This window comes from Leptodactylus fuscus, chromosome 4 (assembly GCF_031893055.1).
Source record: "Leptodactylus fuscus isolate aLepFus1 chromosome 4, aLepFus1.hap2, whole genome shotgun sequence".
In the NCBI taxonomy this organism is placed as follows: Eukaryota; Metazoa; Chordata; class Amphibia; order Anura; family Leptodactylidae; genus Leptodactylus; species Leptodactylus fuscus.
In genome coordinates, this window is record NC_134268.1 from 140,884,241 (window position 1) to 140,910,680 (window position 26,440).

General features: G+C 39.1%; 1 protein-coding gene across 1 annotated transcript in view; it reads right to left on the reverse strand.

The window, feature by feature from the left end:
- ITGA9 (integrin subunit alpha 9) overlaps positions 1-26,440 on the reverse strand; it is a 306,868-nt gene that overhangs the window by 211,648 nt on the left and 68,780 nt on the right. Inside the window, exons 9-15 of the mRNA XM_075271089.1 lie at positions 25,073-25,210; positions 22,218-22,323; positions 16,033-16,127; positions 14,150-14,240; positions 12,997-13,042; positions 8,956-9,110; positions 2,657-2,817 (exon numbers count right to left, since the gene is read on the reverse strand). Of these exons, the coding sequence (XP_075127190.1) occupies positions 2,657-2,817; positions 8,956-9,110; positions 12,997-13,042; positions 14,150-14,240; positions 16,033-16,127; positions 22,218-22,323; positions 25,073-25,210 (792 nt within the window). The remainder of the gene's footprint in view (positions 1-2,656; positions 2,818-8,955; positions 9,111-12,996; positions 13,043-14,149; positions 14,241-16,032; positions 16,128-22,217; positions 22,324-25,072; positions 25,211-26,440) is intronic.

Sequence of the window (26,440 nt, forward strand, 5' to 3'; positions counted from 1 at the left end):
TTAAGGATGAATGTGTAAATGAATCCCCAACTATAATGGCTTTTCATACATCTGAAACCTCTCCAAGGCTGGGACAAACTTCATTCCATTCGCTGGAATAAAGGAGGAAACGCAGTGGGAAATGTAGCAAAACTAGTGCAAAAAGTAAAGTGAGAAGTACAGAGGAGTTGCCTGTATCCACCAATCACGTTTCATCTTCTTTACTCTAAGCTATTTTTCCACTTGAACCACCTATTATGGATTTTGCCAATGATTTTTAGTCATTAATGTTTTTAGAAAAGACGCTAAAAAAAAAGCATTTCTTTTATTGTGCTGCTGATTTCAGTTCTTTGCAAAACCACTACCTTCCATGTGTCAATCCAGGATAAAGATAATAATAAATAAAACCATACAAACAGCACTGTTCCCAAATAAAATAATGACATGTAGATGCAAATTGCAGTACATTTTTGATAGTATAGCCTGCATAAATTGTAATACTTCATTCACCCAACTGAGGTGTAAACAGCTGTGAAAAACATCAATTTTTTACAATGTCTTGCACCCGAGTGGCACCGTTTTCACAGATCCCTTATACACTGCAGTGTGGGATCTATGAAAATGCACTTGTGTGACATTGTTAAAAGAAATGGGCATCACACAACCAATTTTCACTGTTGTGTTAATACAGGGTAGGGTTAAGGCCAAACACAACGACCTGCAGAAAAAAAGCGCTGCAGGAAAAACTGCGGCAGTAACGCATCATAGTTCTTCCCGCAGTGCTTTAACCAGAAAGTTAGCAGAGTTTTCCTCCACAGACTTTCTGATACAAACATACCTATGGGGAAACCGCTGGCACTTCGGTAGGTATAATTGACATGCTGCAATTTCCAAAACCGTGCCAGTTTTAGAAACACGGCATGTCCGCATGGCGGTTTTTACTGCAAGGTGGGCATGGGATTCACTAGAATCCCATCCACTTCGCTGAATTGTAAAGTGCAGCGATTTTTCCCGCAGCGTTTCCGTCCCGTGGGGTCCGTCCTAACAGTCAGTTCCCTTTACCATCACTACTTAATCATTAGACACAGATATAAGGAAGCGTAGCCCAATTCTACACATTGAAACAATCCTGAATGAAACGTAGTGGATAAGATCTAAAGCTGGCTATATTCGTGAAGTAAAAAGCATACACCAATACAATGATTATTCATAGCCAAAACCAGACCAGACTGCACTGTCAGCTACATACATTACCAGAAAATGGCATACAAATAACAATTTAAAATAATGTTCAATCAACATTTTTACATAACCTTTAACTGAACTAGACAACATTATACACGTCTCTGCACCAACCTATCTTTATGCATTTTCCTAAACCAGAATTGCATACAAATAAACAGGACAATAATAATTCTTATTTATGATATATACTTTATGCTTTTTCTACCTATATGATCCACTTTTGTCTTTGGCCTAATAAATCCCAAGCATTATTATATTACTGTTGCTTTTGCTATAATTCAAGAATATGACAATTATTCACAACCAAAGTGAAATTTCAAAGTATTGACATTTCTCAATGTCAACTAAATATTCTATCTATTGTTATCTTGTCACTTTTATTTATTTATTTTTTTTTTTTAAATGTATGTATGTATCAGTATGTCTTTTTTTTTTTTTTTTGGAATATGGGATGGAAATCCATGCAAACACGGGGAGAACATACAAACTCCTTGCAGATGGTTTTTTGCCCTTGGCGGGATTTGAGCACCAGGACCCCAGCGCTGCAAGGCTGCAGTGCCAACCACTGAGCCACCGTGTGGCCCCTTATCTTGTCATTTTTGGTCCATATACTGTACTGTTTCATAAAACAAGCATCAATTTACTAGACGATATAAATAAATATATGACAAATATCATAATATGTGTGTCAATACTATTTTATAAATGATATTTACACATACTGTATTGATATACTATTTTACAATTAAATAAATCAAATAGAATAAATAATATAATAAAATGAAGTTACTTTCATTCATCACATAGCCTATATGCAACCTAAGTCTCATTCATGTGAATGGAGCTGAAATGCAATACCAAGCACAGGCGCTTTACACTATACACTACTGTGCTTGCTGAGCAGTAAATAAGCCACAGTGCTCAACAAAACCCTGCAGTCGCTTCACGCTGCTGATCAGTAGGTATTTAAGCAATTTAAATATCAAAAACTTAGAAAAAATACAATAATATCAAGGCAGGAAAAAATCTGTAGAAATTAAAAGCCAGACCAAATTAGGAGACAATTTTACATTATCAATGGCCTAGTATTTAGAAATTTGATTGACATCAGTAGAAAGCAAACCAAAATGTTATAAATACAAAATGAAGCTTTCACAATGGTCATACTGCCCCATGGCTTTGCACACTCTAGTAATAATAATAATAATAATAATAATAATAATAATAATAATATATAAATGTAGTACATGACACTCATACTTCTACTTATCATCATATAGTCTTATAACTGGGAGACCTCGAACATTAACTTCTTGATTTTGTTTGCTGTTAACAGTATACAAAGGAACTAGCCTACTAATAGGTTTTTAACATGTAGCCAAAGATGCCAATTGATAAATGAATAAGAGTGTTAAACTATTGAATAATATACCTTCACATGTGCAAGATACTGGTCACACTTCTCTTTCATGTGGGTGAGCTGGAGTTTCTCACTGATATGTGCGACAGTCTCTCCAGAGGAGACCAAGAACACCCTCGGCTGCTGGCCACTTTCTCGTTTCACAACATCAGCTGTTAAATTGTACACCAAGTCTGTAAGATAAAGTCAATGGTGAGAATTTGTCAGTCTTTGTCTATAAAAAAACAAACCCAAACATTAGGTGTTTGTGACCTATAAAACTAGCAACAACAGGTTCTGTCCACTTTCCAGATAAACTCAAGATGTGTTATCTAGTAAAAAGTTAACCAGTTTAAGGTCCAGGGCCCATGTAGATTGTCCACAGTGGAAACGGCACAGCAAAAATTGCAACGTTTTACATTACCTACAAAGTGGATGGGATTCTGGCTAACCCCATCCACACATTGTAGAAAATAATCTTTAGCAGAAATGCTGCGATTTGAAAAACGTGCATGTCAATTATATCTACAGAAATGCTAGCAGTTTCCATTAAGGTATAATAGACGCTGAAAGTCCGCAGAGGAAAACTCTTCAGACTTTCTGTGAAAAGCTTTGCTGGAAAAAAACCTAATGTGATTCCACTGCTTTTTGGTTGCGACTCACCACGTGCCTTAGCCTAAAACAGTTTATTCTGCTGTTCAACATACTGTATTAAACCTGATCTGTATAATAAACATGGTGACTGCTAATAAAAGCCAATCTGTCATAAAATGATGCCCACCTACATAAGTACACTACACAAATATTCCATTCTACTTCCATATACAATTGTTAAACAACTATTTTATTGAATTGTATATAAAGTTTAATATAAATAGTTAAATACAAAGTTTATTTGCGAGTTATTCAGTATATGCTCTTTTTCAAGGCTGGCATGTCCCACAAAGGCATATCAAGTACACAGCGACATATTGGCCAGTTTTACATGTAGAAAGACCACTGCTCCCAAGTGAACATTTTCCTAGTATTTAAAGAGTTAAATGGTGAACACAACCTATTCCAAAATCCATCCCAGCAGCAGCAGCGCCTCAACCATTAACTGGACAGATCCAATCAATAAAAATGCTGTTTCAGGTCACAGTCAGGCTATCATAATGTAAGCCTCCAAGATAAACAGTTCATAATCTTTGACTTGTGGACAAAATATTTACAGTGAAAACTCATCCATCCTGGTAACCAGAAAACACTCAAAAAACTGAAACATTCAGTCACCTAAATGACAAAGGATGAAACAGAAAAAATCAGGTAAAATACATCCACAAGCTTTGTTAAGTAAGCAAAGGCAGAATAATGACATGAAAAAAACTGAAATATTATTCTACCTGGATAAACATTCATGGGATTAGTTTATGCCTTGCATAACAGATTAAAAGTATAATCTATATACACTGAAAAAAGCTACGTTTATAAAACATAAAATCCTAGGATAGGTCATGAAAATGACTTTGGTGGCGGTCTGACACCTAGCACCCCCACTGACCAGCTAATACTTGCACAGTATATAGAGTGGAAGCAGACAGCCACTCAGATCCCATTCAGTTTCAAAAGCCCTATCAGAATATTTAGCTATTGCTGTAATGAAAAACTAAAATTTTACAGATCTCTATCATCCTAATATGACATACTTTTGTGGATCCTGGCATGTAAACAATACAAGGAGCAGCGATATCCCTGAACAAGAGATCTACCTAAGGATAGGCCATTAATATTAGAGACTGGATAATATAATTCCAATGCTATCAGATATAGAATTTGTTACATGTGCAGGTAATACAGTGCAACTGTGCTTTTCAACCATTTAAAAAAAAATGTGCATTGTATAACATCATTAAAAATTTTTACTTCAGATAAATCACACCCACGTTCCCAGCCAAAAAACAATAACTTCTGAGCCTTGCGTAAAAGTCATGAAAATAGGAGCAAAAAAAGCTACAACCTGCACATAAAGCATTGCAAAGGTAGATAATAATAGAGGAGCAAGCAAGAGGCTTCATAATTTCTACATTTTAAGTGTAATACAATAACTTTCTTCACAGTCCAAAACATCCTAAGATTACATTACAGCTTCAAAGATGCCCTAAAATCACATATGTTTAGGCAGGCTTATCCTAATCCTATCCTACTAATCCTACTAATATTATAAATGTGAAAGTTTGTGTGCTTGGATTGTTAGTGTGTTTGTTACTCAATCACGCAAAAACGGCTAAACCGATTTGTATGAAATTTGGCACATACACTCACCGGCCACATTACAGGTACACCTGTCCAACTGCTCGTTAACACTTAATTTCTAATCAGCCAATCACATGGCGCAACTCAGTGCATTTAGGCATGTAGACATGGTCAAGACAATCTCCTGCAGTTCAAACCGAGCATCAGTATGGGGAAGGAAGGTGATTTGAGTGCCTTTGAACGTGGCATGGTTGTTGGTGCCAGAAGGGCTGGTCTGAGTATTTCAGAAACTGCTGATCTACTGGGATTTTCACGCACAACCATCTCTAGGGTTTACAGAGAATGGTCCGAAAAAGAAAAAACATCCAGTGAGCGGCAGTTCTGTGGGTGGAAATGCGTTGTTGATGCCAGAGGTCAGAGGAGAATGGCCAGACTGGTTCGAGCTGATAGAAAGGCAACAGTGACTCAAATAGCCACCCGTTACAACCAAGGTAGCCAGAAGAGCATCTCTGAACGCACAGTACGTCGAACTTTGAGGCAGATGGGCTACAGCAGCAGAAGACCACACCGGGTGCCACTCCTTTCAGCTAAGAACAGGAAACTGAGGCTACAATTTGCACAAGCTCATCGAAATTGGACAATTGAAGATTGGAAAAACGTTGCCTGGTCTGATGAGTCTCGATTTCTGCTGCGACATTCGGATGGTAGGGTCAGAATTTGGCGTCAGCAACATGAAAGCATGGATCCATCCTGCCTTGTATCAACGGTTCAGGCTGGTGGTGGTGGTGTCATGGTGTGGGGAATATTTTCTTGGCACTCTTTGGGCCCCTTGGTACCAATTGAGCATCGTTGCAACGCCAAAGCCTACCTGAGTATTGTTGCTGACCATGTCCATCCCTTTATGACCACAATGTACCCAACATCTGATGGCTACTTTCAGCAGGATAATGCGCCATGTTATAAAGCTGGAATCATCTCAGACTGGTTTCTTGAACATGACAATGAGTTCACTGTACTCCAATGGCCTCCACAGTCACCAGATCTCAATCCAATAGAGCATCTTTGGGATGTGGTGGAACGGGAGATTCGCATCATGGATGTGCAGCCGACAAATCTGCGGCAACTGTGTGATGCCATCATGTCAATATGGACCAAAATCTCTGAGGAATGCTTCCAGCACCTTGTTGAATCTATGCCACGAAGAATTGAGGCAGTTCTGAAGGCAAAAGGGGGTCCAACCTGTTACTAGCATGGTGTACCTAATAAAGTGGCCAGTGAGTGTAGATAGTTTGTCACCTTGATTAAAACATAGGCTACTTTTTATCCTGGGCTTCACGACTGTTATTAATTTATGTTCATATAGTATATTAAACTGCTCTTGCCAGCAGGACTATCAGCTAATTGAAGTTTGCTGATAAAGCCTCGTCTGTTATCTCTCTATGTTAACACACAGATAACACTGAGTCTATTGTGTACAAGCATTTTCATATTATCTGATCTACTCCAGACAGATGGGAAAACCTCTTTAATCTAAATTGGCATTATGCAATTTTAAACATGCTGGGATAAATAAAATCTAAATTGTTGCAAAATTCTAAAACAATGAGAGGTATGAAGGTATCCAGAAGTCACAGACTTCTCCTCAAGCGGAGCTCAGGAGGATTGAGCAAGCTAGGCGTCAAGCGGCTCTTAGAGCAGCCGAAACGCTGGAGCAGGCAGATTGTCGACGCCAACAACACACTCAGTATATGGCGTCACAGCGAGCTGCTGAGATGCCAGAACAATCAGAGGCATGGTGTGAGGAACAAATTCAGCAGCAGGACAGCTTGAGAACTGCCGAAACGTTGGAGCAAGCGATCCATCGACAGCAGCAATTTGCTGAATATAGACGGATCATCAACGCCAACAACATGCAGATGAAGTCACCAGCAGAGGCTAGTCACATAATAAAATAATTAATTAACCCCTTCCCGACATGCGCCGTAATAGTACGGCGCATGTCGGGTCTGTAACTATGGCGACCACCCGGGAGCCAAGCGACCGCCATGGCCGCCGGGTGTCTACTGCTTTAAGCAGTAGACAACCGGCTCTAATGCCTCCGATCGGTCCCCGGACGCATGGGCGCCGCCATTTTGCCCGGGATCGCCGGCTCCTGGAGCATGCTCCAGGGCCGACGTCCCATTGCCATGACAGCCGGGAGCCTTGTACAGGCTACCAGGCTTGTCTGCAAATCCTCTCTTTTGCAGGCTGGTCTATGCAGCCTGCAAAAGAAAGGATGATTTTTTGCAATGCATTAGCATTGTAATGCATTGCATTAGTGATCAGACCCCCTGGGGTTCAACACCCCTAGGGGGTCTAATAAATGCAAAAAATAAATAAAAAAATAAAAAAAAATATAAAAAGTAAGTTAAGTAAGTAAATAAGTAAGTTCAAATCACCCCCCTTTCCCTAGAATACATATAAAAGTAGTTAAAAACTGTGAAACATATACATGTTAGGTATCCCCGCGTCCGAAATCGCCCGCTCTACAAATGTATAAAAATATTTTTCCTGTTTGGTAAACGCCGTAGCGGGAAAAAATAGTCAAAAGTGCCAAACCGCCGTTTTTTCACTGTTTTGATTCTGATAAAAATTTGAATAAAAAGTGATCAACGCAATAACATTTCCCCAAAATGGTAGAACTAAAAAGTACACCCGGCCCCACAAAAAAAGACGCCCTATGCATCCCCGTACACTTACGTATAAAAAAAAGTTACGGCCGTCGGAATATGGCGACTTTTAGAAAAAAAATTTTTTAACACAGTTTTGGAATTTTTTTTAGGGGTCAAAATGTAAACAAAACCATATAAATGTGGTATCCCTGGAACCGTACCGAAACACACAATATAGGGGACATGTCATTTTGGCTGCACAGTGAACGCCGTAAAACCAAAGCCCATAAGAAAGTCGCAGAAATGCATTTTTTCTCCACCCCATTCTGAATTTTTTTCCTGCTTCCCAGTACATTCTACAGAATAATTAATGGTAGCATCATGAAGAAAAATTTGTCCCGCAAAAATTAAGACCTCATATGGCTCTGGGAGCGGAGAAATAAAAAAGTTATGGGGTTTAGAAGGAGGGGAGTCAAAAACGAATAACGAAAATCAAAAAATGCCATCGGCGGGAAGGGGTTAATGATATAGTATTTATTGCTGTAAGTAGATAAATATACAGGCTATGGGCACCTTTAGTTAATTTTTTTAATTTAATGGCATGAATTTTGGACTAGAAATAATTTTTGTACTAGGTTTCAGAAACACATTTAGACCATTTGGCTTCTGAAGTGTGTGTATATTACAATACATAGCGAGTTGCAAAGTGTTGTCCACTAGTACATCCATCTTAGGGCAGGTTCACACCTGCGCCGGTCTCCGCTTTGTGGGTTTCCATCTTCTGCCCAAGAAACTGGACAGGAGACGGAAACCCGGCAGTCAGTATCCACCCGTGAGCTTCTTCTAGTCTTTGCAGCGAAACCGTTTTTTTTTTTAACTGGAAACAAAGTCCTGCAAGTCCGACTTTGTGTCCAGTTAAAAAAAAAAAAAAAAACGGTTTCGCCGCGGAGAGGCAGAAGACTCTCACGGGCGATCACGGGCGGACACTTTGCAAACCCATTCAAATGAATGGGTTTGAAAAGTGACTACCGGTTTCTGTCTCCTGTCCAGTTTCTCAGGCAGAAGACGGAAACCTGAAAAGCGGAGACCGGGCGCAGATGTGAACCCGCCCTGACTAGACAGATTTTCATTTCTACTATACATTATGCATCTTTGTTAACTGTATACACATGCTTCCTTTACCCTAAAGTACACATAGATAAATAATAATAATAAAAAAAAATTGATCTAGAGGTAACCTATAAAAAATACTGCAAAATACTGCACAGCACGTACAATCCCAGTGTTCGGCAGAAACTAGACACTAACACAGAAAGGTCTCAGAAACAGTTTACATACAAAAAGTAGATAATATGAAGTCAAAGAAATACACTATTTTTCTTTTAAAAGTCATGAAAAGTGCAGTTTAAGAAAAAAAAAACAACAGCACTGAATAAAAACATTATTTACCTATTTCACCAGGAACATGTTTACCACGAAACCGAAAACAGACAGTGACATTGACACAGTTCATATTTTGTGTTCCATCATAACATGGAGGCGCTGTGATGTTTATGGCAATTGGCAGGATTATCGAAGCATCCACGGTAATAACTGGTCTTGTTCTGATAAATGAAAGAAAAAACACAGCTGTCTTAGCACCGAGATCCTAGATGAGATGTCTGGAGAGCAGCATGTTTCATGTAGTTATACTCAAGCCTGCCTCAGACTACACATATGGCACCAGAGCTGTAAATAAAGTCTTCTTATCATTTTTGAGGAGTATTTTTAGCCAATGAGAAGTACTGAATTCACAATAAAGAAAATAAAAGATATGTAGACATAAGATAACACTAAAAAGCATTAGCCATAATGCTAAAAAGTTGCTATTTAGGCAGGGAAACCATTGCTATAGCTGTCTTATATCTATAAATAGCGATCTTAGGGATTCGGTTTTACAGCGTTCACTATGAGGTAAAAATGACATGTTCCTTATGTTTTTTGAGTTGGCACGATCACAGTAATATCAAATGTATTTATTATTGTTGTGTGGGAGCTGTACGGGGAGGAGGAGTGTCTGCTGGAAACAGGGGAATGGTTGGGCACGGAGGGAGGATCAGAGCGGGACTCAGATACACTAAATGTAACAATCAGATCGTTCTCTGATCACAGGCATTAGTATCGGGTCTCCATTGTGTAAGACATCCAACGTAATAGTAGGGCGGATATTGGCAAGAGGTTGCACTGGGGATATTGAAATGCTGAGAAATTGAGTACTAATATGCATGAGACCTTATTCAATGCATAAAAATGCTTTTCCACGCTATATTACGACCTCTGTACAATATACAATACAATAAAATTCTACATGACAAGGATACAGACATACAAGTGATGTATAGATGTGGGAAAAAAAGCTGCAAAGTAAGTAATGCTATCAAAATAGAAGTCTTAATAATTTATTCTTGTCAATTACAAAATTGATTTGGTGAGACCACCTTTTGAAAGAGAAGTCAAGGAAGTGATGATGTGGCCTTCACAAAGCCCTGATCTCAACGTCATCAAATCTGTCTGGAATTAAATGAAGAGAAAGAAGAATTGGAGCAAGCCTACATCCTTTCAGAAGATTTGTGCTTAGTTCTCCAAGATGTTTGAAACAACCTCCCTGGCTGAGTTCCTGCAAAATCTGCCTGCAAGTGTACCTAGAAAAATTGATGCCGTTTGAAGGCAAAGGTTGGTCACACCAAAAATCGATTTGATTTAGATTTGTTTTGTTCATTCTCTTCAGTTTAATTGACAAAATTATTTTCAAAAGTATTCTAAACTGGAAGTATTTTTGTAACACATGAAACATTTGCACAATACAGAATTAGAAAAACAAGTAATTATAGTAATCTGCAAAGCTCTTTATTGCAAGTCCTTTAAATTAGGTAGAAGGAACAATAAATAACATTTAATACAATAATATGGAGAGCCACTACACTGTCATATATAGCTCTATCTGAGTACAGAGAATGAATTACTAAACAAAATCTAGCTCTCTGTATTAACTAGGCTATAACACAAAGGTTTCCAACATCCCCATTGTTACGTTATTTTTCCCATAGAGTATTGTTGTCAACATCCTCGTGCATCATCCATATCACCAGGAAGGGGAAAGGTCAGCAACAAATGACAAAGAACTTGGCAGCTCTCCAAGAGTTCTCACCCCAAGAGGATAAAGATGCTTAATGAAACTCAATTTCCGTAATTGTTTGCTTGTATGAGCCAGGCAGGAAAATTGCACAAATTACAAAAGTCAGATTATGTACAGTAACCTCAAGAGTGGGGCTAATGTAATTCATGGCCTCTCAACAAACACTTTACCCCTGAATTAGAAAAAAAAAGGAAGGAAAATCAAATTCAGCATGTCTCCCAGCCAAAGCCCAAAGGATAATTCAAAGAGGGAAGAAAAAGCAATCTTAGTTTCAGCACAAAGCACTGACTTTTTTTTTTGTAAAGGAAGGGTTGTTGTCAAAACATGTAATGAAATAAGTCATCTCCTTCCATGAATTACTGCTATCTGTGCTGTATTCTGCACACAAATCCATTACAACATGCAGCTGTAAGGCCTAGTTCACATCTGCGTTCAGTATTCTGTTCGGGGGTCCACTCCCCCCCCCTCGACCACGAATGGAGTAGCGAACGCATTAAAAAGTGGTGAGCTGGATTTATGCTAGTTGCTGCTCAGACGGTCATTCTGAGACTGTGGAAATCGTCCTCCCCTTGGTCACTGGCATTCTGGTTGCAGGAACTCCCTCATATCCATAGAATGGAAAGCCTGCTTGCTGAATGAAAGAGTGAAGATAGAATTCACCAACAAACATGGCTCCTCTGGGACACTTTCTATTACTCAGCTGCTTTCCAGTCCTCCTTTTTCCCCCTTTCTTCATGACTCCCTTAACAGTACTCCATCTCCTCCCTTATTCTTATTTTCTTAGCTCCCTCTGCTTCCTATCCCCTTTGAATCGCTCTTTTACTCCAGCTACCCTGCTGCACCCCCGCACTTTAGGGAGGGTGACTACACCTTCTTTTTCTCCCCTCATTATCTAGTTGGGTTTTGTACCCTTTTGCTTATTCTTTTGTTCTGACTGTTCGTTTAATTGTTACATTTTTTCTCTGCTGCGTCAGAGAGTTTACTCGTCCCTTCTCCCTCCACTACCATTCTAAATGATTGTACTTCCACTCATCCCCTGACCTCCTCCACCTACAAATTCAATTGTTCCTTTTGATGATTTTATTGTTCTGTGAAAATCTTCAATAAAGACTTTAATGAAAAAAAAAAAAAAGCGGTGAACAATGAAAGCACACAGACCCCATAGACTATAATGGGGTATGTGTGTTTTTCGCGCGGTGTCCGCACGAGTCATGCGGAGAGAAAAGTACCTCAAGAACTACTCTCCTCTCCGCAGATGTGAACCGGGCCTAAGGCAGGTACAACTGCTGCAATAATGAACATTAGTAGCACAAATATGACTAATTAAGATACAGTATCTATCCCTAATATATGCCATCATTTAACAATTGGTCGTGGCCTGACTTCTAGGGCCCCAAGAATCCTGAGGGTAATGTGACCATAGCATTAATTCAGCACTGTGGCCTCTTCACAGTCTTTACTCCTGTACGGTAACACAAGCTTGAAGCTGTTGGATTCTAAGTTAAAGGGATCCTATCTTTCAAACCCTTTTTTTTTCTAACACATCGGAATAGCCTTAAGAAAGGCTATTCGTCTCCTACCTTTCGTTGTCTTCTCCACACCCCAATGCTGCCAGAGAACTCTCCAGCGCCGTCTCTATCTTCGTCTGGAACGAGGTCTTCTTCGCATCTTCTTCCGGCGGTGGCTTGTAACTTCTAGGCCTTGGGCCTAGGGCAATGCCGACTGCGCATGCTCGCGGCCACAAGAAAAATGGCCGCTTACATAGTACTTCTCGTAGTCTAGATTCACACCTGTGCTTGAGTTTCCATTATTCTGGAGACCCAAAAAACGGAAACTCAATCCGCTTATAAAGCAGTTACCGCCGGGTTTCTGCCTGAGAAATTCGTAGACAAAAGTCCCGCTTGCAGGACATTTCTCTCCGCATTTTTCAAGTGAATTCGGGAATGGAATCCCCAATCGGAATCCAAGTGCTGGTGTAAACCCAGCCTAAAATACACAAAAATACATGTTTTTGTTTATAGTATGAAGATTTCCCTCATCTACTGGATATTCCTAACTTCTGACTCTAGAAATGCAAAGAAGAAAATTCTTGATTTTCTATCTTTGCATGTATCTTATGGCAGCCAGAAAACTAGACTACAAAATGATAATACTTATTACAAATATATAACATTTGCTTTATCTATTCCTTACATGACCCATTTGATTTGATCATTTTATTTTTGCCTTACATTCAATATATTCTACATAATAGCAATATAAAAATCCAAGCTTACAGCTATCCATGTAAACACACCCAAAAAATAGTTTCTCACCTTAGAAGCACCACGCTGTCTGACATAAAAGCACCAATGGTCACATCTGAAACACAAATGATACGTTGTAAATAACAGGTACATTAAAGTCACTTAAATTTTTAAGGGTGCTAAATTCGCTCATTATTTCCCTAGCAATCCCAGCCAATCTACATGGTGTTATAAGGTCATCGGAAGGAAGACACAGCCATTCTGAATCCTAAAGTGGCCACAGGGGTTTATATCACACATAATGTATTCTATCAATATTGTGTTTCTGCTGCTACCTTTTCAAAGATATGTCTAAAACACGTGATAAATCTGGGTCATGGCATGTACACCAAGTATTTGGCACAAGTTCAGCCAGAATTCTTTCACATTTTTCTTAGTTATTTCCCCCAATGTATTTCGTGAACACCTGATAACCAACAAAACATTGCTTTAATTTCCGTCAGTTAGTATTTTCTAGCTCCCGAGTAATCCATTGTCTTCATTCTGTTAGCGGAAACATTCTTGTGTGGCACAGCTTATAAATAACAGGGAGTAATGGAAAGATTCCAGGCCCTTGTAATAGCTGAGTGTGGATACCTCTGTGACATGTGTATATGGTGAATTACCCCAGGTCAAACTTATGGAACATTAAACAGATGTACAGCAAAGGTATATGGAAAGTCACCCTAAACTGTGCTTGAGGAATGAGGAATTATTGTAAAACTTGACTCCTATAATCTAATATCCAAACTTATCCAAGAATTCTAGAGACAAGTGAACAACAATTGTATATGTATCAAATATAGCACAATGGCAGCGGGTTACTTTCCTGTACATAAGGTATTACACTTTAGGAATGGAAGTGGAATAGCAAAGGCTGAGAAGTTCAGCTCATTCATACTAAGATGTTAAAGGTTATCTCTCTGTAAATGTAAATATTGCCAAAGGAAAAATACTTTCAGATGAAAGGCGAACAGCTAGAAATTTAGAGTATAAGTGAATGGATCTAACTACTCTGTGAATTGTCTAGTATAACATAAACTATGAGTTTACAAATCTTATATACTCCTACTACCTTTCCATGGTAATGGTTCATGACATAGGGCTATGACTAATGTAGACATTTACATGTACTACATTAATAAAGTGACTATGGTCTTTCCATAACCCATGTCTAACTTACCTACATAACCGTTCTTGTCCATATCAATGCCTCCAGAAATTGACTGTCCAAACATCCTCAAGCCTGGGTTAATTTTCCTCCCAGATATCCGCTAAATAAAAACAACATAGTAAGATTAAAAGAAAATTTTGTTATACATTCATCTCTCTTGTCTGATTTCCCTATATACTAGCAATCCTGAAGCACTGTTACCATTCCTCCTGTCTACAAGGAATGGCCAATAAGAGCTGACATTGTCAGACTGTACTAGAACACATGCTATTGGTAATGCTCACATGTCAATTTATTCACATAGTCCCAAGGAGAAAAACAGAGGGAAAGTACAATGCTTTAAGTTCAAACAATGATCCAGAATTTTATAGGGAATGTAATGATTTAAAGAAACAGTACAGTATGTCAGGAGGGATATCAGGTTGTGTTTAATTTTGATAATATACGGTACAATCTAAGAGCATTAATTCGTCACATTCACCTACAGTGATGGTCTATTGCTAGGATATGCCAGCACTTTACAATCAGTGGAGGCATATAGGACCAGTTTAACCGTAGGGCAAATGGTGCATCTGCACTAGGCTCTATGGTAGTGGAGGCCCTCTCAGCTGACTCAAATCGAGCAGTACAGTAAGAAAATAAATGGTTAATACTATAACTGTTAAACCTATAATGTGTTTCTAATTCACTAGAACTGCAAGATTTCTTCTAGAAGATTCTTGGAGTTACCAGATAGGTCAAATTGTAATAAATGATCTGCATTTCTGAGATGGGTTCCATTGTCTGCAACTCCCAAGCCTAGGATCTTCGGATCTTCTGCCTGATGTCATGGACTGCAAAGCTTGTGATTGGGCCTCAGCGGGTTACGTGTTATTGTGAGGCATAGACACAAGCGACACAATGCTGCATGTGAGCGAAGAGGCCCAAACAAAAGCCTCATCTGAGGCCCAAAGAAAAGCCTCAGCAGTCCTTGACATCTAGTGAAACCACTGGCCGAACCTTCTGAGACGTATCTCACAAAGTTTTCCCAACAGATAGTTTAAAAGGGGCGTGAATAATAGCCGTTAAACATTATCAAGCATTGTGTGATTGCTCACATTCACGAAAGTGCTTTCCCACTGCTTTTTGTATATAATAAAGGAGATGGGGCTTTTTGGCTTTCAGATGTGATATCTACACAACTTTGTGTCTGTGTATTTTTTTTCTTGTCTTCAATAGCCAGTGTAAACTATTTTTTAAATGAGAACCCTCAGACAACTATGGGTCCATTCACATGGAGGAAATTGGCGCTTTATTTGGCACAGAATTTTCAGCGCTGAAATAAAAAGTCTTCCATTTATTTCAATGGGTTCTGCTAGCTTTTTTTTTCCACTAGCGTGATTTTCCACTTGCGGAATTTTCTACACTGAAAAAAAGCCTCCCATTGATTTCAATGGGTTCCAGTAGCAGAAAATTCCGCTAGTGGAAAAAAAGCTAGCAGAACCCATTGAAATCAATGAGAGGCTTTTTTTTTCAGCGCTGAAAATTCAGCGTCAAATAAAGCGCTATTTTCCTCCATGTGAATGGACCCTTAGATAACTGAAGAGAAGGATTCAGATAGAAAGGAACCAGTAAATAAAGTAATAGTTGGAGAATTACATATATTGGAGTAACAGGTACATAATGAATGAAACAAGTGCTTTGTTAACTGAAAAATGGGGGAAGGGTCCTAAGAGAAAAACTAAAAATGAAATAATACAATTGAGAATCCAGTAAACAAGATCTGAAGTACAATATAAACTTTACTACTTATATAACAACATCAGATTATTAGAAACATGTAACAGCATAAAAATAAGTCTTGCTTTCATGCAGTAATCCTTTTATCTTTCAAAAGACAATAATCTACCAACCATTGAATATTGAGGAACAATTCCATCTGCATCGCCATGATATATGTAGACAGCCCCTATATAATCATCTTCTTTTGGCGCTCCAATTGCAACATCTATTTAAAAAAATACAGAAAATTAAGAAATGCAATTTACTAGGGAGGTGCAGAGATTGTAAACTAGGTTCAGATACAAGAAAAAGTAAGTGAAACTGCAGAGGCCTATAATGCCATCAGACCATTGTGGTCACAAACCAATGAAGCAATGAAGAGATTTTCATCTTGTTATGAATATGATAAACAACCTCAAGTGCATCGGGGATGAAGCCTGATTTTGCAGATTTGCATATAGACCATGATGCATAAGGCCATTCAAGGCTAAAGGGCAGGCACAGGGTACTGATTCCAGGTAAAAGACAAAGTATTTGCAACTGTTTGTAGGCAAATTAAACAAATCAGGCCCAGAGTAGTAAAAAGCAAAGACATGACTCCCCCACCCCACCCCCACAAAACATAGCACCCACTTACCTGGCCCCCACATGGTAAAATGCTCCCTTTGCTGACCCCATATGGTATAATGCCCCATTTACACACTATATAATGTTCCACAGTGGCCCCTCTACACAGTACAGCCCCTATGGTGCAACTAATTTGGGTTTAGCATAGCCCAAAGTATTTGGTTTTCACCATTTATTAATGATACAAATGCTGCCAGAACATGAAAAGTTTTTCAAAAGTTTAGTTACACTTTAAGTTGTGCTAAGACAAGACATCAACACTCTCTTTACACCATGATATCTGAATGGGAAGCTGTGCTGCATTACAGCCATGGAAAGTGGCTGAAAACACTGATAAGCAAGTAAAGGGCTTTAAGCCTCTGTGCTGAAATTCTACTTAGATGTTCATAGAAAAAGATAGCGGACGGTATTTTCATTTTATTTGATCTAGGTCTTTAGATTCATTTATAGTTGTATCCATCGGAAATCAAGACAACCACTAAGATGATTACAGAAAGTCTTTACACCTCTGCAAATTTTTTATTACTTGTATTTGCAAAAATGTTTAACTTTAATTGTCTACAAACCTCAATATGGCTATATTCATGGGAAAACACCTTTAACTACTGTAGATTTTATGGGGTCAGGGTGAAATCACATTACCAAGCATAAGAAAAGGATTCGGACAGAAAGGAATAAAAAATAATACTCGCAGAATACTATATATTTATATGAGATTTTAAAAAACTGTGCTTATGGTCAGGAAAATTCTCTGCTTAAAAAGCAAATACTATTTGATATGGTAGCAAATATGTAAATTGTCACGTCTCTGTTAATCTATGTTAGTACGCATACATAATCAAATATATATATATATATATATATATATATATATATATATATATATATATATTTATTTACTCATATTTGTACTTCCAATGGCACATTGTTTACAAAGAAGGGGATGGCTAGAGCAGAAGTGTGTATACTGACAACTTTGGGTTCACTGTACAACAGAGGAGGATAACGGGTACCACGGGCCCCGGGATGTTCAGAAAGCATGCTCCCCCATTGATACCAAACATTCTTGTGGCAGAATAATGTCCCATAGCAGCCATCCATGCAGAATAGTGTCCTATAGCGGCCCTCCACACAATATAATGTCCTATAGTGGTGCCTCCACACAGTATAATGTCCAATAGACGCACATATATAGGGCTAACTGAACCAGTCCCCATTACAAATTTTCCCAAAATTTTAGGTTCAGCAAAACTCCCAAACGTTTGGGGTTGCCACCCACAAACTACTATTACACTCTGGGACCTCAAAGTATAATAAGTGGAGGCCCAGGGAAGGTGAGTAAACATAACAAACAGTGATACTCACCATTCCTGGGCTCTGGAGTGCGTGTCTCCATCCTGTTCAGGCCTCTTGAATGACATCAGGGACTGCTTAACCGCTTAGGCCGAGTAACACTGTTTGTTATGTTTATGAATCTCTGCTGGTTTGAAGAGACCCCAGAGTATGCATGGCAATGGCATTTGCAGTTCAGAAGTATTTAGTCTGAATGAAACTTGTGAATCTTCATGAGATGAATCTTGCAAATGCTGATACAACTGACTATAAGGTCAGATATAATGTGGAAAATGTGTCATTACTAGCCACTAAGTTCTGGGCAACCATACATTTCACTTTTATTATATTCCACCCCGGCTGTGCAGGTTAATAACATGTTAATGTTTTAGAGTGAGCTGTTTTGGATGCAACAATACCAAGTATGTGTATATTTATTATTTTATTTTGCTAGGGAAAATTGTGATATTTTTTGAGTGCATTTTAACTTCTTAAAAATATCTTGCACTTTTTTAAAAAATAATAATATTGTAGTTGTATAATACTCTGCAATATCACTGTATTGCAGGTCATTATATGTGCCAAACTCCCAGCACCTGGGGGCCAAGGGGCTGGCAGAGGGAACTTTACTTCTGTCTCAACACTTTACAATTTACATGCCAGAGTTTGGACTCTCAAGAACATTGAAACAGAAGCCAAGCAATACCTTGCTGTCATCCACTAATTGTTAAAAAATGAATACTGCACACAGCAAACCACAGCTATGAAACCAAAAACTACATTTATTGAGAGCGCACAACATACTGTATATAAAAATACAACTTAAAGAAACACTCATAATTTTGTTTTTATTCATTTGGTATGTACCTATTTCCCCAATATATACAAATCAGGTAGTATTACTGTATATACTTGAGTATAAGCCGAATTTTTCAGCACAGTTTTTATGCCGAAAAGGACCCCCTCAGCTTATACTTGAGTCAAGCAAAAAGGGGTCTATGGCCAGCCGCAATAGTAATGTTTAGAATCTCCCATAAAATAGTAAAAAAAATAAATAAAATTAAGAAAAATATAATAAAAAAAATAAAAGTTCTAAATCCCTCCTTTCCCTAGAATACATATAAAAGTAGAAAATTACTGTGAAGCACATATATATTAGGTATCCCTGTGTATGAAAGTCCCTGGTCTACTGCAAACAGGGTATCTGCAGTGCTCCTGTTCCATCAGGAAGGGGTTAATAGGAGCACTGCAGATACCCTATATCAGTGGTTCTCAACCTTTCTAATGCCGTGACCCCGCAATACAGTTCCTCATGTTGCGGTGACCCCAAACCAAAAAATAATTTTGGTGGCTACTTCATAACTGTAAGGGCTAGTTCACACAGGGGGCGGTATAGTGGATTTAGGCACTGAGAGTGACACGGGGAGCCGCATCACTCTCGGGTCAAAACAAGCTTGCCACGACTGTCACGGCTTCCCCCCCAGAGTCTGCTCAAATTAATGGGCCAACTAATTAATGGGACAATTAATGGGACAATCAATGGGAGGTTGCTGCCGCCAGGCGGACAACACGGCTCACCGAGCCGCGGAATCCGCCTGAAGGGCAGCCCGCCTTTTTTTTCTCCGTGAGCGGCAGCATGCAAAAAACAAGCCTGGCGGTCTAAATAGACCTTCATTGTGAGGGGGCGGATTATGACGTGGATTTCGCACCATAATCTGCCCCCTCTGTGCCCGTGTGAACAGGCCTTAATTTTGCTACAGTTATGATTAGGAATGTAAATACCTGATATGCATTATGTATTCTCATTGCTACAAATCAAACATAATTTAAACATAGTGATTAATCACAAAAGCTCTCTTCCACAAAATCTGCTGAACCCCCCCTATCATGCTCACACACACAGCCTGAACCCCCCTATTATGCTCACACACAGCCTGAACCCCCCTATCATGCTCACACACAGCCTGAACCCCCCTATCATGCTCACACACAGCCTGAACCCCTCTATCATGCTCACACACAGCCTGAACCCCCTATCATGCTCACACACAGCCTGAACCCCCCTATCATACTCACGCACAGCTTGAACCCCCCTATCATGCTCACACGCAGCCTGAACCCCACTATTATGCTCACACACAGCCTGAACCCCACTATCATGCTCTCACACAGCCTGAACCCCACTATCATGCTCACACACAGCCTGAACCCCACTATTATGCTCACACACAGCCTGATACACCCCCATCTTGCTCACACACAGACTGAACCCCTCTATCATACTCACACACAGCCTGAATCCCCCTATCATGCTCACACACAGCCTGCACTCCCTTCCCCCCCCCCTTGCTTACACATGCTGTCTCTTCTCTCCATCTGACCTTACAGTCTCCATTCACTGCAGCTTCCTCTTCCTGTGTAACTCGGCACTGTACTAAATATCTCTGCCCACAGAGTCCGATCACATGGTCATGATATCATCGCAGGTCCTTCAGCCCACTAGGATCTACTCTGCTGCAAAACGTAGCGCGGCTTCTCAGCTGCTAAAGCCATCGGAAATATGTATTTTCCGATGGCTTTAGGCGACCCCTGTGTTTTGGTCGTTCGACCCCCGCCGGAGTCGCGACCCACAGGTTGAGAACCGCTGCCCTATATTCAGACAGACTGAATTCCAAGTGGGGGAAGAAAAAAAAACAGTCCTCAAGCTCAGGGAAGGGGTAGATAGACAGCCAAAACACCCCCTCCCCTTTCCCAGCACCTACTGCACCCCAAAACTCCGACCATTTTAATTTTTGAAATTTTCCAGTAGCTGCTGCATTTCACCCCCCCCCCCCCCCCCCCCGGCTTATACGCGAGACAATACGTTTTCCCAGTTTTTTGTGGTAAAATTAGGGGCCTCGGCTTATATTCGAGTCGGCTTCTACTCGAATACATATGGTACCTTATTTTGCTATTCATTTCTATCTGAAAATTCAGGGTCTTCTTCTCCCCACTTGGGTCATGTGATCTCAGAGTGACCCCCCTAACATTACTGTGGCTTTCTGTAGTTTCATGGAGGTCACCGTCTCAGACAACAGACCTTTCTGTCTGATTCAATTCTCCATCTCGCTAAACGAACTGTAAAATCAATAGCTAAAAATCCCTAATTCTTAGTAATGTGATAACTAAGATTGGCATATTATGAGATCCCTCCCACCCCCAGTTTATACAGAAAGAATGATAGTTTTTTTTCTCATTTTCTCTGCAGAAAGAAGCTCTCCCCACCATGCCTCTCCTTCTCCTTCATATTGTCCTGTGATTCTGGCTGAAGCTGAAGGGGGAAGTCTTTAAAGACCAATATCTACAGATCTGTAAGGGCTATGAAAATGATCTATCTTGGATTCACTTTAAAGATTAGATTCTTTTCTTTATAATGAATCTAAGATCATCATAATAACTTATGGATCTGGGGATATCGACATTAGTAGGACGTATTACATATGCCCTAGATTATTGAAATGCCTACCTGTCAGGACGTATGACATACATCCATGACAGTGAAAGGGATTAACTGCATGGTGAATGAGACAAAATATATTGTGTAAAAAAGACAATGGTAACATTTCTGGGGGGGTTTATTGTTTGTTTGTTTGTTTATTTTATTTATCATCACAGAAAAAGTTAATAAAAGTTAATGAGATATTTGTAACCCAAAATATATGTACTCCCAAATGTTGACAATAAATACTACATATCGTCCCACAAAAAAAACAAGCCCTCAAATAGTTACTTTAATGGAAAAATAAAAAAGTTATGGCTTTTGGTATCCAACAATAGAAAAAGGCAAAAAATGGATTGATTGTTAAAGAGGACCTATTACTACCGCCACCAAATTCAACTCTTTGCATTTTTCATTTGATGCTGCAAAAGCACTGGCACTTCATTCACAAGCAGGCTTTAACCCCTTTCATCCCCAGAGTGAAGAACTACACCCAGGATATCACTAAAGAGTTTTATACTTTTTTTTACATGTAACATGTTAATTAAAAGCACATGTAGTACTGTAATAATTTATTATAAATTATGTAGGCTATGGTATTGTTACTATGTCAGTGTTGGTCTATACATCACATATCCATGGATTGTTTCTATAGACTGGATATGTACTGTATTTAAACATCTGCAAACATGTCTTACATATAGAGTAGAGAAATCTTATTAATATATAGGATGCAAACAAGCATGCTATTTATTATTACAAGAAAAAAAAAAAAAAAAAAAAACAGAATAAAATATCCAAAGGCCTTCAAATTATTGTTCATCAAGCAGTTGAGGTCCAAGAGGGAAAAAAATTACATTTGTATAACTGAATACTCACCAGGATAGCCATCATCATCAATGTCTCCAAGGTTAGTCATGCTTTCCCCAAAGTGTGCATTATATGCGTTGTCTCCATTCAATGAAATTTGTTCATCCATTACACCCTGGCAAACAGGAAATAAAAGACGGATTGAAAAACAGCACAATAGTGAGACAGTTAATAGAATCTTGTCCCAATGGACGGTTATTTTTCATTGGCAGGAAACACCTGAGAAGAGAACAAGCTTTCTAACTTACACTGGGGAGAATGTGTTTTATAAACTGTGAAGACATATAAACAATAAAGATAAACTACTACAATAAGTATAACATGTACATGGCAATTGTAAAATCTGCTGCTGAAATCTTTCCTACTAGACAGGTTTCCTCCTCTCATTCATATCACTGGGAGGTCCAGTCTGAATTCACCTGTAGATCGAGCAGGAGGGCTCTTTTTTCCACTGGCTGATTTTTTTTCAGTTAGTGGAAATTGAAACATCTGCCTCTCATTTAAATGACTTCTGCTGCTTGAACTTAACCTAACAGTAAATTACCATTGATATACCTACTGTACAACAGCAAATCTTCATTGCACAGACTTCCCAGCTGACACATAGGCGTTTTACAGTCCTGGTATGTTACAGTCTAGCAAATCCCATTCATCCTTTGCAAAAAAATACACGCCGCAGACACACTGTGATTTCCAAAACTGTCATGGTTTTGAAAATCGCAGTATGTCAATTATAACTACGAAAACGCTAGCAGGTTTACCAAGTATGTGTTTACCAAGCCTCTGCAGACTTTCTGTGCAAGCAGCACTTTTCTCTCCGCATGATTTGTGCGGACACCGAGCAGAAAACACACGGACCCTATTATAATTTATGGGGTCCGTGAGGTCTCTTAGCTAACTGCTTTTTAATGCATTCGGTATTCCGTTCAGGGAGGTCCCCAAGTGGACCCCCCGAACGGAATACCGAACACAGATGTGAACGAGGCCTTAGCCTTAAAGGGTTTTCACATTGAAAATAACTATATTTAAATTTGCATCCATCTGGAAGTTAAACATTTTTGCAGATTTTCTCTAACCATCTTAGTGATGACAGACTTTTATCTTGATCAGTTGGCAATGAATTTGACAATGAACATAAGAACTTTCTATGGTCTGACACATATCAGAAACCCGGCCATGATTTCCTCATCATGAACAGGTTAACAAACAGGCACTACATGCTTGACAAAATACACCTGACCACAATAAGGAAATCATTCATATCATATGGTTATATCCATTGGTAACCGATCAAGAAAACAGACTGTCACCACTGCAAAATTATTAAATATATATTCAAATTTTTAGATAATTGCTAAAGTGCTTAAATTTTCAATGTTTGCAAATTTACATATGGCTATACTTGTAGGAAAATCCCTTTAATGCTAAGGTCCCACGTAGTGAGCTGCTGCAAAAAAGCACTGCGGAAAAAACCAGTGCCAGTGTATCTGTAGGCATAATTGACACTCTGTTCTTTCCAATACCATAACGGTGTGTCCTCTGTGCGTATTTTTCCATAGATTCCCATTCACTTTGCAGGAACTGTACACTGTCGCAGGTTTTGGTAAAACATAATGTAACATAACTGTAAAACACCCTGGCCTAAATCTAAGGCCCCACGGAAATGCTCTGCGGAAATGCAGAGTTTTTAGCTAGAAAAAATGCTGCATTTTACCATGATTGAGATTTTAGTTACACTGATCCACAAATTAAGGAAAAAAGTGCAGCAGAAAAGCTTGCAGGTGTTTTTTGAAAAACACCATTTTAATTTTAGCTGCAAAATTGCAAGCGTTTTCCCTATAGATTTAATATGTACGGATTACTTTTCTTTCTGCCAGATTCAGTATATAAAAACAGCAGACACACATAGGACAACGCGGTCAAGCTCTCTGTCATTCGGGTTCGCAGGGGAACCCAAATGTCTGAGCCCAGAGCAGATGTGAACCTAGGCTAACAATTTAGATTCTGCAAGAATTCAATAAACAAGATAATAAAGATACAGATACACAAGGAGACACGAGGAAATAACTTTAGGCTAATTCAATCTGTAAACTACAGAAGAAAGAGCTGAACAATGTCAGTATAACCAAACCAGGTCAGAGACAATAGAAACTTGATTAACGTAATAGGTTTACTAGAGAAGCATGTAACCTGAATGACTTCCATTTCCAGCTGGCAAAGCATTGCATTCATGATTTGCCTTTTCATGTTGTAAGAAACATTCATAAGAAGGAAAGACCCGCAATTGTTGAAACACAGCCAAATGTAATGCTGGGTTACAAAGTCTGTAAATTCTAGGAAATGACTATACGTCTGCAAGTAAAATGGATTTATGTGTAAGGGAAATCAACAGAGAGGAGGTCACAGAAGAATATATGCACTCCCCTTAATATAGTCTTGAAAAAAGCAAAGCGCAGTCATGAGCCTTTAAAGTGACAGTCAAATAATGAACATATTTCCTATTAGCTTCTTGTCTATAAATATAAAATAACTATTTTATATATTTTAAAATTTTAAAATTCATCACACTACTAACCTGATTCTTCATGCATCAGGGCAACTGACTGAACAAATATGTTAAGGCGTTGTTTACACATAATGTAGTGTTTTCACAAAAACTGCCCCATATTATAAAGTCCTAAATCTCTAACCAATGACCCTAAATAAAACAAAAAAGGAGACTTTCTAACAGAGCATTAAAAGAAATTAGTTGTCGTTGATATCCACATTCAAGTCTAATTTAGACAAAGGTTTATTAATGTTTCAACATGTTATCGTACATGACATTATGTTAATGTGTACATGTTATCACAAGACATACTTACATTCCCTCTGTTGATGTACACAGTAACTTGCCCTTCATCTCTGACCTCAGAGAACATGGGTGCCCCTACCAAGAGGTCTGATAGGCCGTCAGCGTTCAGATCAACTGCACATAAGGAGGAGCCAAAGTAAGAGCCCATCTGTAACCAAGTTGTCATAACAAAGTATTCAGTATTTCTGCCCAAGTAAAGATGTTCTGCACTTAATTTGGATAACAGAAAAGTGAAAACATGTTACTTTGTTTAACTTTAAAATTGGTACTAAAACTAAATAATATAAAAAGTCTTTTAATACATACTGATAAATGAACACTACTTATCCTATTAATATTATAAATGTGAAAGTTTGTGAGTTTGGATGTTTGTGGGTTTGTGTGTTCGGATGTTTGTTAGTCAATCACGCAAAACCCGCTTGACCGATTTGGCTGAAATTTTCCACAAACATAGTTAATACACCCCATTGCGCAATAGGCTACTTTTCGTCACAATAGCGCACATACGTTTTTCCCAGGACCCTTTGGATGTTCGGATGTTTGGCGATCAATCACGCAAAAACCGCTCCACCGATTTGGCTGAAATTTTCCACAAACATAGTCCCTACACTCGATTGCGCAATAGGCTACTTTTCGTCACAATAGCGCACATACGTTTTTCCCAGGACCCTTTGGATGTTCGGATCTTTGGCGGTCAATCACGCAAAAACCGCTCCACCGATTTGGCTGAAATTTTCCACAAACATAGTCTCTACACTCAATTGCGCAATAGGCTACTTTTCGTCACAATAGCGCACATACGTTTTTCCCAGGACCCTTTGGATGTTCGGATCTTTGGCGGTCAATCACGCAAAAACCGCTCCACCGATTTGGCTGAAATTTTCTACAAACATAGTCCCTACACTCGATTGCGCAATAGGCTACTTTTCGTCACAATAGCACACATACGTTTTTCCCAGGACCCCCACAAAACCCAAACTCACATCACTATCTCTGCAATCTCACACACTTTGGACCATAGCAAGCCACAAAATTCATATTACCCTCTACAGCAGAGGTCAGCAACCCCTGGCACACATGCCAAGAGTGGCACTCCTGCCATATTTCACTGGCACGCCAGCAGCACAGGACCTGCAAGAGTTAAATAAAGTCTCTGCTAGAGCTGAGGCATAAGGACACTCCCCTTTGCGAGATGTGCAGGAAACCCAGGGGGTGGAGCTTAATCGCTCAAGTCTCTGCCTGCTATAGTGATAGCTCCTGCCGAAGCTGCTAGCAAACTGAAAATAAGAAACACACAGCTACCTTCCTTTACTTCCTATTCTCATTAATGTCAGGCATTTGGGGTTATTAGTTTAGTGTTAGTAACTCCATGTGCCTC